The sequence below is a fragment of the Python bivittatus genome, unplaced genomic scaffold (genome assembly GCF_059951505.1).
Source record: "Python bivittatus isolate LINGU-HERP-01145 unplaced genomic scaffold, Pbiv_v1 ctg000340_np1212, whole genome shotgun sequence".
Classification (NCBI taxonomy): Eukaryota; Metazoa; Chordata; class Lepidosauria; order Squamata; family Pythonidae; genus Python; species Python bivittatus.
In genome coordinates, this window is record NW_028277056.1 from 1,364,799 (window position 1) to 1,380,987 (window position 16,189).

The 16,189-nt window shown below is 44.4% G+C and overlaps 1 protein-coding gene across 6 annotated transcripts; it reads right to left on the reverse strand.

The window, feature by feature from the left end:
- Positions 1-3,542: 3,542 nt before the first annotated feature.
- LOC103062889 (erythroblast NAD(P)(+)--arginine ADP-ribosyltransferase-like) lies at positions 3,543-8,511 on the reverse strand. Of its 6 annotated transcripts, none has more exons than XM_007438885.4 (3): positions 8,349-8,511; positions 5,989-6,063; positions 3,543-4,632 (listed from the first exon to the last, which is right to left on the reverse strand). In XM_007438885.4, exons 2-3 carry the CDS (start codon positions 6,055-6,057, stop codon positions 3,877-3,879), a joined length of 825 nt encoding a protein of 274 aa, XP_007438947.1. In that variant the 5' UTR covers positions 6,058-6,063; positions 8,349-8,511; the 3' UTR covers positions 3,543-3,876. The 6 variants fall into 6 exon arrangements, with proteins under 6 accessions (XP_007438947.1, XP_015745447.1, XP_087996519.1 ...); XM_015889961.3 differs by having other exon boundaries at positions 5,989-6,066; XM_088140393.1 differs by having other exon boundaries at positions 5,930-6,063; positions 8,349-8,509.
- Positions 8,512-16,189: the final 7,678 nt, after the last annotated feature.

Genomic DNA, 16,189 nt, shown 5'->3' on the forward strand with positions numbered 1-16,189 from the left:
TATTTCAGCCTGCTGCTCAAGCCTGCCTAGATCTTGCTGGATCTCCTCTCTCTCTCCTCTGAAGTCCTAGTCACCCCTCCAAGCTTTATGTCTTCTGCAGACTTCAAAAGTGTCCCCACAACTCCCTCATCCAAGTCCCTGATGAAAAGGTTAAACAGCCCAGGGCCCTCCACTCAAAGTTTCCCTCCGCGCTGAAGGGGAGCCATTCATGAGCCCTTTTTGGGTGCAACCATCCATCCAGCTGTGCATCCATCTGACGTGTATCATCTAGCCCATATTTTACCATTCTGAGAAGGAGAATATCATGAGACAGCTGTTAAAGACTTCGCAGAGGTCCAGGTACACCAGGGCTTCTCAGCCTTGGCAACTTTAAGATGTGTGGACTTCTGGCTGGGGAATTCTGGGAGTTGAAGTCCACACATCTTAAAGTTGCCAAGGTTGAGAAACTGAGGTCCACAATGTCTCCATCTTTTAAGCCCCCATTGAAGACCTTGCATTCAGCCAGGCCTTCCCTGACGGATGTCATGTTTTCTTCCTTTCTCCTTTTAAATTAATATGACTTTATAGTCTTTGAACATGTTTAATTGTGCATTTATATTTTGGAAAGAACTTGAGAAGGTTTTGTATAGGAAATGGAATATCAAGCCTGCCCACTCCCAGGAGGGCCAGGACAACCCAGATTCCTTGTCTGAGGGGTGGCAAGATTGGTGCCTTTTTTGAGATCTGGTAGAAAAACCGCATCCAACAACACAAGAGACGACTCTACACATGGACATCACCAGATGGTCAATACCGAAACCAGATTGATTACATACTTTGCAGCCAAAGATGGAGAAGCTCTATACAGACAGCAAAAACAAGACCAGGAGCTGACTGTGGCTCAGATCATGAGCTTCTTACTGCAAAATTTAGGCTTACATTGAAGAATGTAGGGAAAACCACTAGACCACTCAGGTATGACTTAGCTCATATTCCTTGTGAGTACTCAGTGAAGGTGATGAATAGATTTAGGGGATTAGATTTGGTAGACAGAGTGCCTGAAGAACTATGGACGGAGGTCTGTAACATTGTACAGGAGGCAGCAACTAAAACCATCCCAAGGAAAAAGAAATGCAAGAAAGCAAAATGGCTGTCTGATGAGGCTTTACAAATAGCTGTGGAAAGAAGGAATGCGAAAAGCAAGGGTGAAAGGGAAAGATATAAGCAACTGAATGCAGATTTCCAGAGAATAGCAAGGAGAGATAAGAAGGCCTTCTTAAATGAACAATGCAAAGAAATCGAGGAAAACAATAGAATGGGGAAGACTAGAGATCTCTACAAGAAAATTGGAGATATGAAAGGAACATTTAGTGCAAAGATGGGCATGATAAAGGACAAAAAAGGCAGGGACCTAACAGAGGCAGAAGAGATTAAGAAGAGGTGGCAAGAATACACAGAAGAACTATACAAGAAAGATCTTAATGTCCCTGATGTCCATGCTGGTGTGATCACTGACCTTGAGCCAGACATCCTAGAGAGCGAAGTCAAGTGGGCCTTAGGAAGCATTGCTAACAACAAAGCTAGGGGAGATGACAGTATTCCAGCTGAGTTATTTAAAATACTAAAAGACAATGCTGTTAAAGTGCTGAACTCAATATGCCAGCAAGTTTGGAAAACGCAACAGTGGCCACGGGATTGGAAAAGGTCAGTTTATGTTCCAATTCCAAAGAAGGGCAATGCCAAAGAATGCTCAAACTATCGCACAATTGCACTCATTTCACATGCTAGCAAGGTTATGCTCAAAATCCTACAAGCTAGGCTTCAGCAATATATGAACCGAGAACTACCGGATGTACAAGCTGGGTTTCGAAGAGGCAGAGGAACTAGAGATCAAATCGCCAACATTCGCTGGATCATGGAGAAAGCACGAGAGTTCCAGAAAAACATCTACTTCTGCTTCATTGACTATGCAAAAGCCTTCGATTGTGTGGATCACAACAAACTGTGGCAAGTTCTTAAAGAGATGGGAGTACCAGACCACCTTACCTGTCTCCTGAGAAATCTGTATGCGGGCCAAGAAGCAACAGTCAGAACCGGTCATGGAACAACTGATTGGTTCAAAATAGGGAAAGGAGTACGACAAGGCTGTATACTGTCACCCTGCTTATTTAACCTATATGCAGAGTACATCATGAGAAATGCCAGGCTGGAAGAATCACAAGCCGGAATTAAGATTGCAGGGAGAATCTTCAACAACCTCAGATATGCAGACGATACCACCCTAATGGCAGAAAGTGAAGAAGAACTAAAGAGCCTCTTGATGAGGGTGAAAGAGGAGAGTGCGAAAGCTGGCCTGAAACTCAACATTAAAAAAACTAAGATCATGGCATCTGGACCCATCAATTCCTGGCAAATAGAAGGGGTAGAAATGGAAGCAGTAACAGACTTCATTTATTTGGGCTCCAAGATCACCGCAGACGGAGACTGCAGCCATGAAATTAAAAGACGCTTGCTCCTTGGGAGGAAAGCTATGGCAAGCCTAGATAGCATATTAAAAAGCAGAGACGTCACCTTGCCGACAAAGATCCGCATAGTCAAAGCTATGGTTTTTCCGGTAGTAATGTATGGCTGTGAGAGCTGGACCATAAAGAAGGCTGAGCGCCGAAGAATTGATGCCTTTGAACTGTGGTGCTGGAGAAGACTCTTGAGAGTCCCCTGGACGGCTAGGAGGTCAAACCAGTCAATCTTAAAGGAAATCAACCCTGATTGCTCATTGGAAGGATCGATAATGAAGCTCAAGCTCAGATACTTTGGTCACCTAATGCGAAGAGAGGAGTCTTTGGAGAAGACCCTGATGCTGGGAAAGATGGAAGGCAAAAGGAGAAGAGGACGGCAGAGGATGAGATGGTTAGAGAGCATCACTGAAGCAATGAGCACGAAACTGAGCAAACTCAGGGAGGCAGTGAAGGACAGGAAGGCCTGGCGCGATATGGTTCATGGGGTCACGAAGAGTCGGACACGACTTAACGACTGAACAACAACAACAAAGAAAAACCGCAAAGGAAGGTGACTGTAATTGCAGGATGAAATAAATGTCTTCTCCAAGGAGCCATGAGTTGGATTGGAGATGTAGGATGGGTTCTGCTTGTGATTTAAAAAAAATATTTATTTTTCAAATTAATAACAATGCATTTTGATTGGCACATTACCAGTTTAGCATGAACATTTTTTAATCCAGTTGCCAGATGGCCTTGGGAACAACAACTTATGGAATTCTTGTTTGAATCACTGGCTCTACAAATAACTGATCTTCAATTTTGCTCTCTGGTTGTGGCACACTTTGTACCCTGCAGTGTGTAATGAATATTTGTGCAATGTTCAGACTCCAGAAATGCCATGAGGGGTGGGCAGAAGAAAGCTTCAGACTCTGCCAATTCTCCCCCCAAAGAAGAATCAGAGGTGTGGAGTCCTTGGAGCTCTCTGAGCTTGGCTGTTTTCTTGCAAACGTTTAGTTTAGTTTGTTCTGGGTGATGATTGCTGGTGGGTGAGGAGACGTTCTGGTCTTTTGTTTTCCTTTCTATTGTCTTGAAATGTGTAGATGTTGCTTATCTCTGTGTGCCTGCTGATGGCTGCCTTGTCTGAATACCAGGCTTCCAGGAATTCCCTCGCATTTTTGGATTTAGCTTGGTCTAAGATGCTGACAGTTCACCAGCTGACCCCCACCTCCACTGGCAGGGCGTGCCACTGTATATGAACAGAGAGCAAACCCCATCCCATTCTAGCACTGAAGATTACCTAGCTGGGTAATGAAACGTTTGCAAGGAAACCACCAAGCTCAGAGAACGCCAAGGACTCCACAGTTCAACCCTGAGCTATGCATATTCTCTTCTATTAGAATCAGAGATGCCTGATCTTCAAAAATTCACAATTGTATCTGCTGAAAATACCACTGGCTTCAAGTGTGATATTGTTTCCATTTTTTGTCTTGGTGAAACTGACCACCTTGAATGTCTCAAAGGGTGGAATCAGCACCTCCATTTCTTTGGGAATGAAGGAGAGGCCGTCAATGAAGGCCCCGTAGGAGGTAGTGATGGTGAAGAAGGTTTTCGTTCCGAAACGTTCCGCCGTGCTTCTGTCCAGGGAAGAGGAAGCAAACTGTCCAAAACGAACGGCCTTGGAGCGTTTAGCTGTCAAAGTTTGGGGCTCCATCCCCCGATACACCATCCTGGACTTCAGTGTGGAGCTCTTTCGAATGATCTTGACAGCCCTGGTCAGAAGGTAGTGGAAGGACTTGTAATGGAATTTATCTTTGTAAGCCTTTCTGCTTCGCCCAGCTTTCCGGACCGCCTGGTTGAAATCTCTAAATAGTGAGTTTTCTGTATAAGCCAGGACCGCAGTGGCATGAAGTGGCTGGAGGCCTCTGGGCAGGACGATGTGCTCCTTGATCTCGTCCCACTTCTTGACGGCCTTTTGCCAGCTGTCACGGTAGATGTGATTCATGTCAAGTTCAGAGCTTAGTAACGCTGGCAGTTCCTGCTCCATCTGACTCACGCAGCGGTTGTATTGGTCATCGAAAGAATCCAGGGCCATGTCAAGCTCTTTATTCTTGAAACGAGTCGAGTGGCGTCCTCTTCCCCTGTGAAAACTGGAGACCTGGAAGAGGAGAGGGAAGGGAGACGGCTCAAGGAGAGGAAGGGCAATAGAGATGGAGAGTTCTGGGCACCCTCAACCGGCAACCACTTTGGGTTGTAAAGAACGATTCCGCTCTCTGTTGGACGATGATGTTTGGAAGTGGCGGTATGGATCTATACGATCATGTGGAGAGAAGATGTCTCCCTCTCTCCCAGTGCTGGAATTTAAGAGCTTCCTTGAATCAAATCTAGAAGATTCAGGACCGACATAAGGTGTTCGTTTTTTACACAGCACACAGTTCAACAGTGGGATCTGCTGCCAGCAATGGTGTGGATGGCAGGCAATTTGGAGGGGGTGAAAGGGGGTCTGGAGGCATTCATGGAGGACCAGGCTCCCAAAGACTGCTAATACTGGGGGCTGCTGGGGAGGGACAAGGAAGGGGGACTCTTGCCCCCCCCCCCGGACTTGGCTTAGGAGCTTCCCACATGCATCCAGTCAGCCACTGAAAGACCCTGAAGGTGGACCAGGTAGGAACTGAAAAGGTTATAGTGGTGTTTTGAATATAACACATAGGATCTGGATGGGAAAAGAATATATACAGTAGTTCCCACAGAAATTGATTAGGAATCAAAATGAATTTTACCCAGAATCCCTTTAGGCACCATTGCCCATCTGGCTGACTTTCTGTTCTTCCTCAGGAAATATGAGGTAATAACTGTGGGGAGGGGGGCAGGAATGGGGGTCCAGCTGTCATTATAAGGTAGCCAAGGGGTTCTTCTATTTTAAACAGAACAAAAAAATAGAATTGTGGTTTGTAAAGCAGAGCTGTCCAGTCTGGTGCCTCTGATGGGTGATCAGTCGGTGAGAAGACAGACGCTCCCTTGAGAAGCTCGTGGAGCAAGTTCTACCCCTGTCCTCCCTTGTCCAATTTCTGTGGGTTTCTGATGAAAAGCACAAGCCAAAACCGTTGCTTTATTCCTTAAGGCTGTAAGGAATAATGGGTGGGCTTTAGGGCTGAAATACAGTGATCGGTTCTGATCCACAAACAAGCCCTTAAGAAAAGCTCTCTTGGATCAGAGCAAAGGTCTTTCCAGTTTGGTGGGGGGAGGACTTTGTTTTGCGGCCCAAAGCCTTCACCACTGGGGAACCAGTGCTCCACGGAGGAGCAAAGGAGAAGCAGAATCTGTGAGCCCAGCTGTGGAAAAAAGGGGTTAGACAATGGGGTAGCTTTTCAGCTGCTGGATTTTGTTCTCCTGACCTCTGGGGACGTGCTTATTTAACCCCACCATCAGGCTCCCTGCAGACGTGAAAGTATGACCTGAGTTCCAGAGGGCAAGTCCTTGTCTCTGCTCCCCAACCTTCATGCAACCTTCATACCTGGAAGCCTCCTGAGAACATCCCCAACAGATAAAGCACCAGGATCATCTTGAGAGGCAAGGCCTCCATTGTCTGCTGCTGAAAAAGGCCATATGTTCATGACAGTGAAATAGCAGAAGCAAGAATGAAACTTAAAGAAAAACTACATTGTCAGACAAAAGACCCACGCATGCATTAACAAATTCAAAAGATGCTTCCTTAAATGAAGCTTATTGGTAACATAGACTCCAAATGTACCTAATTAAGAAACATTTGAGGTAGGATGAGACTCATCCATGGAATGCCCCTATTCTCTCCAAAGTCAACCTACACAAGTCATCCATGACAGAAAAAGAAAAGTCTCTATTCTTCTCAGCCGAAGCTCACAAGCCTAGCAAAGTTCTGCTCTCTCTTGGGGCCTCGGTCATCTAGTCAGCCACAGAGTGGTCGCAGTGCAAGAAGGAGGTGCCTCTGCCCTCCCCTGAACCAGCTCTCCACTTCCTTTCTCCTCATCCTCTCTCTGTTTTGGAGTTGGTTCATGTAGTGTTTTAGGATAATGTACTGTATTGTGTATCGTTATTTTTGCAGGACGTAGACATGGAATCATCACCTTCACACATCCCAGGAAACCATAAAGGTTTGCTTCTGATTTAGCACAATCTGTGAACTCAGTCCATGTGGCACAGCAGGATCACACTTGCTGCAATGATTGCACACGCACCCTGCTACACCAGAAGCAAATCCATCCCCCTATGGGGACACAGATACACACACATGAATGAAGTGACTGCAATCTCATTTGAGAACCCAGATGTTGCAAAATCCTGCCAATCTTTTTTAATCCCTTTGTTTGGGAAATCAGTGGACTCAGTCAAGATCCATGGCTTAAAAACCCTGCTTTAATTTCACGCATGTCCTGCCAAAGCCTCGACATTTAAAAGAAGATCAGCACCCAGCCATTTATGCAGTTATTCATTTATTATTACATTTCTAAAATCCCGGTGGCCAGTCAATTCTCTGCCTTTGGCTCCTTTGCAATTTGCATGGGGATGGAGGAATGCCATGGACACAGTGTACCTGGGCCTCAGCAACATGTCATGATATTCTTCTTCGCAAAATGGTAAAATATGGTCTAGATTCTCAACCTTGGCAACTTGAAGACGTGTGGACAGCTGGCTGGGGAATTCTGAGTTGAAGTCCACACGTCTTCAAGTTGCCATGGTTGAGAAACACTGAACTAGATGATGTCATTGTTAGATGGACTCAGAGTTGGCTGAATGGCTGCACCCAAAAAGGGCTTATTAATGGCTCCCCTTCAGCTTGGAGGGAAACATCAAGTGGAGGGCCACAGGGTTCGATCCTGAGCTGTTCAAACTTTTTAGCAGTGACCTGGATGAGGGTACTGAAGGGTCACTTATAAAATTGCAGAGGACATAAAACTGGGAGGGGTGACTAAGACTTTAGAGGAAAGACAGAAGATCCAACACGATCTAGACAGGCTTGAGCAGCAGGCTGAAATAAGTAGACTGGAATTGAGCAAGGAGAAATGTTCAGTTGGGAATCTGGGGAGGAAAGGCACAAGTCCTGAGTGGGGAGACCTGGCTTGGCAGTAATCCATGTGAAAGGTTTGGGGTCCTTGTCAACCACAAGAGGGGAGATACAACAGCCGTCTTCAAATGTCTTGGAGGTTTGTGAAATGGAAAAGTAAATGGAGATAATCTTCATTGCCCCAGAGTATTAAAATTACAAGGAAAGTTCAGGCTAGAAATCAGGAGGAATTTCATGACTGTATGAGCTGTCAGTCAGTGGAACAGGCTGCCATATGAGGTGGCGTCTTCTTCAAACAGAGGCTGGATGGTCACCTGCCACAGAAGCTGTTGCAAATCCTACACCCAACAGGGGAATGTACTAGATCACCCCAACAGGTATGACTTCCTGGGAATCAGAGGTCTCCTCCATATTCTCCAAGGCTGAAGGGGAGTCACTGGAAGAGAGGGAGTTTGCCATCTCATGTTTACACAGAACCCCTCCAGACTGGCTCCTACCAGAAACGTGTGTTATAGCAGTACCACCCCTCATAAGCCACTCCTTTTCTGCTCTCCTCACCTGCTCCAGACCACGCTCCTAACCCTCCAGAAGAAGATGGGCTTAGAGTTCACTGAACCATAGGCAGTTCCACAACTTCTGGCCCCCAAGCTGATAAAAGCCTTTGCGTGGAGCAGGGAGATGCCACCATGCCTTGCTGGCTTCCCACCTCTGCTAGCATTAAGGCTTTTTTGTTTTTGAAATGAACATGGGGGGGGGGCATTATGTCCCTACTCCCCTGCCCTCTCTCCAGAGCCACACAGCACACAGCCCACTTGTCTCCTGTTGTTTCTTACCTGACAATCAGCAGAGCTTCACTGCAGAAGTGATGTTGGGGAATCTCTCTTGCTCAAGAATGAGGCCAATTACCTATAAATAAGTAGATGCAGGGGCTAGCCCTCTCAGTTCCCATGGAAGCAAATATTTGAAAAGCAAGGTGTGATAAGGACTATCTAATCTATACCTTTGAAAATCAAGAGGGCTGTGGCCAAAGCCAATATATATGTTTCATGGCAAGAGGGAAGTAAGAGCATGTTCTGTTTGTTTTCAAGGTGGCTATGATGGAGTATGCCTCAGGCATGAAGCCAGCTGGGTGACCTTGGGCCAATCACTTTCTCTCAGGCCTGGGAAGCAGGCAATGGCAAACCACTTCTGAAAAACCTTGCCAAGAAAACTGCAGGGACTTGCTCAGGCAGTTGCCAGGAGTCAACACTGATAAAGAAAGAAAGAAAGAAAGAAAGAAAGAAAGAAAGAAAGAAAGAAAGAAAGAGAGGGAGGGAGGGAGGGAGGGAGGGAGGGAGGGAGGGAATATGGAGTCAGAAATAAATGAAATAAACTGTTAGAAGATACAGCTGACTAAAAGCTCAAAGTAACAAAGAGTAGAAGGGTGTGAATAAAGGTCTGGTTAGCTCCAATATTATCCAATTGCTCAGCTGTCTTAGTCTTCCTGGCTGGTTTCTTGCTTGTAAAGTATTCTATCTATCTCTATCTCTATCTCTATCTCTATCTCTATCTCTATCTCTATCTCTATCTCTATCTCTATCTCTATCTCTCTGCCTCTATCTATCTCTATCATCTCTGTCTGTCTGTGTCTATCTGTCTGTCTATCATCTTCTATCTTATACCATCTCTAGACCATCCATCCATCCATCCATCCATCCATCCATCCATCCATCCATCCATCCATCCGGTTCTGCATTCCATATCGTCTTCTTGCATTTCCTTTGGACAAAATTTCCAAGATGCAGAAACTGTAACCGCTTGCTATCCTCTCTAGATGACATGGAGATCCCCTGAACAGGGAAAAGGATGCTCAGGAATTTCACAGAACCCTTTCTGCTCCAAACTTGAATAGTATAGTAGTTTCATCCGGACTGTGTATCAGTTTATATGTATTCCACCAGTCACTGAAGACCTCAGACATCAGCCATTGGCTTTTTTCCATATTCAGTTCAAAGCACCAATATTAACCTTTAAAGCCTTAAGCACTTGGGAATCCAGGCATCTGAAGGACCATCTCCTTTCGTACGTTGTGGATGACCGCAATGGACTTCAAAGTCCGGCTGGAAGCCTCAGCTGGCCCAGAACACAAGGTGATACTGTGTCCCAGGCCCTGCATGGAGGCTTCTTATAAGTTTCCAAGACCAATTCAAAATGTTGGTTTTAACTTTTAAAGCCCTGCTTAGCACAAAGGCACTTGCAGGACTGTCTTCTCCAACCAGTTTCAATTTACACAGCTCACATCTCTTGGGAGAATCTGCCTGTGGTTCCCCCATCTGCAAAGTGAGGGTGGTGGTGGCCACAGGCTCTGTTTTTCTACTCTGGAATAGCCTTCCCCTCAGCCCCCATGCTGTTGGCTTTTCATAAGCTACTAAAAGCAGCTATCTAGGAAAAAGAATGAGGTGTGACATCTACACATACAGGGGGTTGATTAAATTTGTTTTATCTTTTTCAGTGTTGTTTTGATGCAATGAACTGTGCATGTTTTACTGTATTTTTAATGGAAGTTTTGTAAACTGCTGAGAATCCTTCCAGCAGATAACCAAGCAATTCTGACCCCCAGAATCAGAGGGGGGTTCCAGTCACCACCAGAGGCACCACTTGAGACTCCCTGGTGTCTTGAATTTAGTCAGGTAGGCAGGATGTCTAGGGCAGGGCAAGGTGTCCTCCAGAAGTCTGGACATCTTCCATAGTTGTCCACTGATTCAATTGTTGAGGACGGTAGGCATTGAAGCCCCAAACAGCTCCTTATTCTGGAGGGGGCTATTGCTCCCCATTCCATGTCTGAGATGTACCTGGGGGCCCCTTGGGGGACCATGGGCCAGCCACAGATCTGGCCAACTTTAGGTTGACTAACCCTAACTTAAAATATCATGGCTTAGCCAATGTAGGAACCCAAAAGGGGTCTTCAATTCAGAGTCATTTCATTCCAAATGGTCTCAGTTTTTTAGTTAACATTTTTTAATCCACCACTGGTTTTTTTCCAGAGTAGAAATATTGAATATGGTTGTTTCAAATCTTCATATTTTTCCTTAAAGTTGTTTGTATACATGTATGTACAACCCCCACACATGTGCACAAATACATATTCCCATATCCTTTAGTTTCTTTCAATAAAAAACAATAAAAATGACAAAAGACTTGGAAACACCCAGGGTGGAGCCAACCAGCACTTCCCAATATTTTATCTGAGAGACGTTCTCACTCAAATGCCATATGTCTGGGAGTGATTGATATCATCATATTAGCTTATCCTCAGTGTTATAATTCTTCAGTGTATGCTTTATGTACACTATGCATTTCAATTTGTCTCACAGACATTGAAACCCAAAGTAGAAACGATGCCCCCATTTCTTCAAAGTGAATGCATCTGCTACAAGGCTATAGTTCCTTGAATATTTCACAAATACACAACGAAGACATCAGAATTGTGAAGCGAGAAAAGTGGAGGAAATTAGTGTCTCGCCCTTTGCCAACAAGTAGAGCTTCTTCCTGGTCTGGGAAGAAGTTAACTATGTTGGCGTTACAGAAGGTCTTGGTGGTTAAGAAGGTACCTTTCGAACCAGAGGCCCTCTTCTTTGTCAGTATTGAGGATGACCATGGTCCAAAGTGGACATCCTTGGGGCATCCAGCTTAGCAGCGTTTCCCATGGGTGCAGGGTTCTGAAAGATCATGAGCCTTGCTGCATCATATATAATATATCTGGAAGCCATTCTTGCTTAAATGTACAGTCAGGTCCAGAAATATTGGGACATCAACACAATTCTAACATCTTTGGCTCTATACACCACCACAATGGATTTGGAATGAAACAAACACAATGTGCGTTGACTGCAGACTGTCAGCTTTAATTTGAGGGTATGTACATCCAACTCAGGTGAACGGTGTAGGAATTACAACAGTTTGCATATGTGCCTCCCACTTGTTAAGGGACCAAAAGTAATGGGACAATTGGCTTCTCAGCTGTTCCATGGCCAGGTGTGTGATATCCCCTCAGTACCCCAATTACAATGTGCAGATAAAAGGCCCAGAGTTCAGTTCAAGTGTGCTGTTTGCATTTGGAATCTGTTGCTGTCAACTCTCAAGATGAGATCCAAAGAGCTGTCACTATCAGTGAAGCAAGCCATCATTAGGCTGAAGAAACAAAACAAACCCATCAGAGAGATAGCAAGAACATTAGGCGTGGCCAAAACAACTGTTTGGAACATTCTCAAAAAGAAGGAACGCACCGGTGAGCTCAGCAACACCAAAAGACCCGGGAGACAATGGAAAACAACTGTGGTGGATGACCGAAGAATCCTTTCCCTGGTGAAGAAAACACCCTTCACAACAGTTGGCCAGATCAAGAACACTCTCCAGGAGGTAGGTGTACGTGTGTCAAAGTCAACAATCAAAAGAAGACTTCACCAGAGTGAATACAGAGGGTTCACCACAAGATGTAAACCATTGGTGAGCCTCAAAAACAGGAAGCCCAGATTAGAGTTTGCCAAATGACATCTAAAAAGCCTTCACAGTTCTGGAACAACATCCTATGGACAGATGAGACCAAGATCAACTTGTACCAGAGTGATGGGAAGAGAAGAGTATGGAGAAGGAAAGGAACTGCTCATGATCCTAAGCATACCACCTCATCCATGAAGCATGGTGGTGGTAGTGTCATGGCGTGGGCATGTATGGCTGCCAATGGAACTGGTTCTCTTGTATTTATTGATGATGTGACTGCTGACAAAAGCAGCAGGATGAATTCTGCAGTGTTTCGGGCAGTATTATCTGCTCACATTCAGCCAAATGCTGCAGAACTCATTGGACGGCGCTTCACAGTACAGATGGACAATGACCCAAAGCATACTGCAAAAGCGACCAAAGAGTTTTTGAAGGGACAGAAGTGGAATGTTATGCAATGGCCAAGTCAATCACCTGACCTGAATCCCATTGAGCATGCATTTCACTTGCTGAAGACAAAACTGAAGGGAAAATGCCCCAAGAACAAGCAGGAACTGAAGACAGTTGCAGTAGAGGCCTGGCAGAGCATCACCAGGGATGAAACCCAGCGTCTGGTGCTGTCTATGCGTTCCAGACTTCAGGCTGTGATTGACTGCAACGGATTTGCAACCAAGTATTAAAAAGGGAAAGTTTGATTTATGATTATTATTCTGTCCCATTACTTTTGGTCCCTTAACAAGTGGGAGGCACATATGCAAACTGTTGTAATTCCTACACCGTTCACCTGAGTTGGATGTACATACCCTCAAATTAAAGCTGACAGTCTGCAGTTACGGCACATTGTGTTTGTTTCATTCCAAATCCATTGTGGTGGTGTATAGAGCCAAAGATGTTAGAATTGTGTCGATGTCCCAATATTTCTGGACCTGACTGTAGTTAAACTTCTATTTTGTACGTATGTACTGTTAGTTTCACCAGTGCTGCATATTCTCCAAGTTCAGGTTCCCAATCAGATACCATCGGTACTACGTCTTTTTTCCAGCACTGGGCAAAATTTGTCTTTGCAGCTGTCAGCCTGTATCTTAATAAGGTATTTATTACGGTAAATACCTTACGGTATTTTTTAATTGATGTGTTCCAGAATTCTATGAAGACATGTATTGAACGAATCACTTTGGACTCTGAAACCAAGCAAGGCATTTAGAAAATTCCTGCGTTCACACAGAGGGATTTCTCGTTCCTGCCTTAGGAGGCTGTTGGGAACTGAGAGGCATCAGTTCCTGTGCGGCAGAAATGTGGGAACTGGAAATACAGTACTGCTTCTGATTATGACTATTTTGGGCACCATGGGATATTCAGTGCTAACTCAAATCTTATTCCAGGTACTTAGCAGCAGCAGGGGAAGCGTTTCATGAGATTGCCCATAAGGGTGGCTGTACAGGCTGAACTTTGGTAAACAAGAATCTGCTTCTTTGCACATCCAAGAAGGAGATGGCAGGAGGTCCTAGAAGCTCCCAAAACAGCGTTTTCATTTGCTTCTGACTGACCTGATCATTATTTACATAGTTAATTAGAAGAAAAGTCCCTGTTATGGTCAAAGGCCACATCATTAATCATTCTGTACAGCTCAGAAAAGAAAAATATATACTGTACCTGCCAGCCCACACTTTGAGCTGCAGAATGAGGGCAAAGTCACACATCCTGGATGCAGACTGGCCAATCTCCCTGCAAACCTTCGCTGCCTTTCTCCCACAGTCCTTTTGAAGGACTGCAGAAGAATAAATTATTGGATGCACCTTGCTCTGATTCAGCCTGTACCTAAATTAAAGAGAATGGGGTCCATCAATATAAGTCTCTTATAAAAGCTTAATGTTACAATGCGTGCATTAGTTGTTTGATGCCACATTGTGTATCTGTTAATGTCTCTTTTTGTGTCCTTATCAATTTTTTTCAGAAGGGATCTTTCTCCCTCAGAGACTCCAGAACATTTTGGTGCAACTGTCAGCTTTGACTTTTCATATTTGCTATCATCTATAGCACCGTTTCTCAACCTCCGCAACTTTAAGATGCGTGGACTTCAACTCCCAGAATTCCCCAGCTACTGGGGAATTCTGGGAGTTGAAGTCCACGCATCTTAAAGTTGTGCAAGTTGAGAAACACTGTTTTGTAGGTATTCATTATCATATCGTTCAAGAAACTTAACTAAGGAAACAAGAAAGGAAGGATGAACATGTTTTCCAAGTTCTCTTAGAGGCTATTGATTTTAAGAAACTATTTGTCTTCAAACTTGAGCCCTCCGCCAATTTTGGGGCATCGATGTGGTCATGACCGTGGTGGGTTTTATTTCATTCTTGACAAGGTTGCTGCTTAGCCAGGCTTGCAGTATCGTTCGATTTGCAGAGTTTACCCTTTGGGGAGCAGGGTTTTCGCCGACATGAAATTGGGCGTGGATTGGGAAATCGGGGAGGAGATATGAATACACCAGCGGACATGACTACACAAGATTACATACAAAATGTGTTAGGAAATAAAAGAAAAAACTTTTTATCAAATCCAGGTGGTGCAATAACAGCACAATGACTCTTGACCTGCATTGTCTGTTGTCTATTCTTTTTATTTTTCAGAGCCTCTCATGAAGATCTTGGGGATTTTGGTTGTGGGAGGGGCGGCGTGGGGAACTCCTTCTTGCAAACTGCACTGTGATGTTCTTGAGATTTAAATGGAATTAGTTGTTGCCTTTCTGCTCCGATACGCATCCTGCTTAGGCAGAAGGGCCAGGCCAGCACATCGGTGGAACTCCACCAGAAGTATCGTAGCCAAAGCAAACACGTTGCAAGCCGTACACCGAATGTCACTGAACGTATCAGAGAACGCTTTCTCAAACTTTTTACCCTGGAGGAACCCTTGAAATAATTTTCAGGGCTCAGGGAACCCCTGCATTAAAGTTATTATAGCTGCAGCAAAGTTTAAAAAGCAGTGTTTATTAATTAATTGATTGATTGATTAATTAATTATTTCCAGTCATACTCTCTCAAGGAAGGCTCTGTTAGAGTGGAGAAACTTTCACTGGGCTGCACTGATCGTGGGATACTGGCTCTACCTTCATGAGGACTAGAACATGTAACATGATGTGTTAAAAAGTGGGGCCTGAACAAATAAGGGGCGCTTATCAGAGACAAAGCACCACAAGGCCCTGGCACTGCAGTGCACGACAGACATTATCTTGCTATAAAATGTCTTGTAAAAACAGGTTCACTGCCCTGAGGCGACATTATTTTATTTTTGACAGGTAAACCTTTGCCTACTGGATGGCAAAGGCAAAGTGGACTTCAATTTGTTGTGCTGGCAGTATTTAAAGTATTTATATGTGCAACACACATTCCAGTTAATCAAAAGTTGAAGTGAAAGAACAATAATTGAGACAAGTGATGTGGCCGCTCTGATTGCAAACAACTAAATAGCACAATAGGGCAATCAAGGCAGTAAAAAAATTAAGTTGTATTTTAGAAGAGATTGTAAATGACGCAGACAAGGATATTTAAGGGCATTAAAAAAAGAAAAAGGGTGCAGTTCAACAAGTGACTTTGCAAAACCAAATGGCTTTAGATTCTGTATTAGCAGCAAAGAGAAGTGTTTGTGCCCTGATAGAGCAAGACTACTGTATTTTTATTCCAAATGATACTGAAAATGTTCATGAGGCTATGGACGATATAGAAAATACAGTACAAAAATTAAAGATGGGTCATGGAACTAGTCTCATTAGTTGGGTGGTTGGAAGAATTATCTGAGGCATATAATCATTTAATCAATTAGACAATGGTTGTATTCATTATCATACATTTATTTGTAATTGGTAGCCTTCGGATGAGCAATATAATTGTAACGAGATTGCTGCAAATCAAAGTTATCAATGTAAATGCTATCAGTGTGAATAAGTGTGTGTGTATGTGCAAATATCAGTCATAAAGCCAAAAGGCTATCGAGGAGAGAGACATGTTACAAAGGAAGTAAAATCCTGGAGGAAGCAGATGCGTGGCATTTGAACCGAAAGGAAAACCCAGATGGGCAGAGGAAGGAGGAAAAAAGGAAGCCACCGGACCAGCCCTGGGCAGCGGGTGCCGGGGATAAGGACCGCCAGGCCGCAGGTCCCCAGGTAGCCACCCAGGCGAGGTCCAGAGGGTGCTCCCAAAGGTAG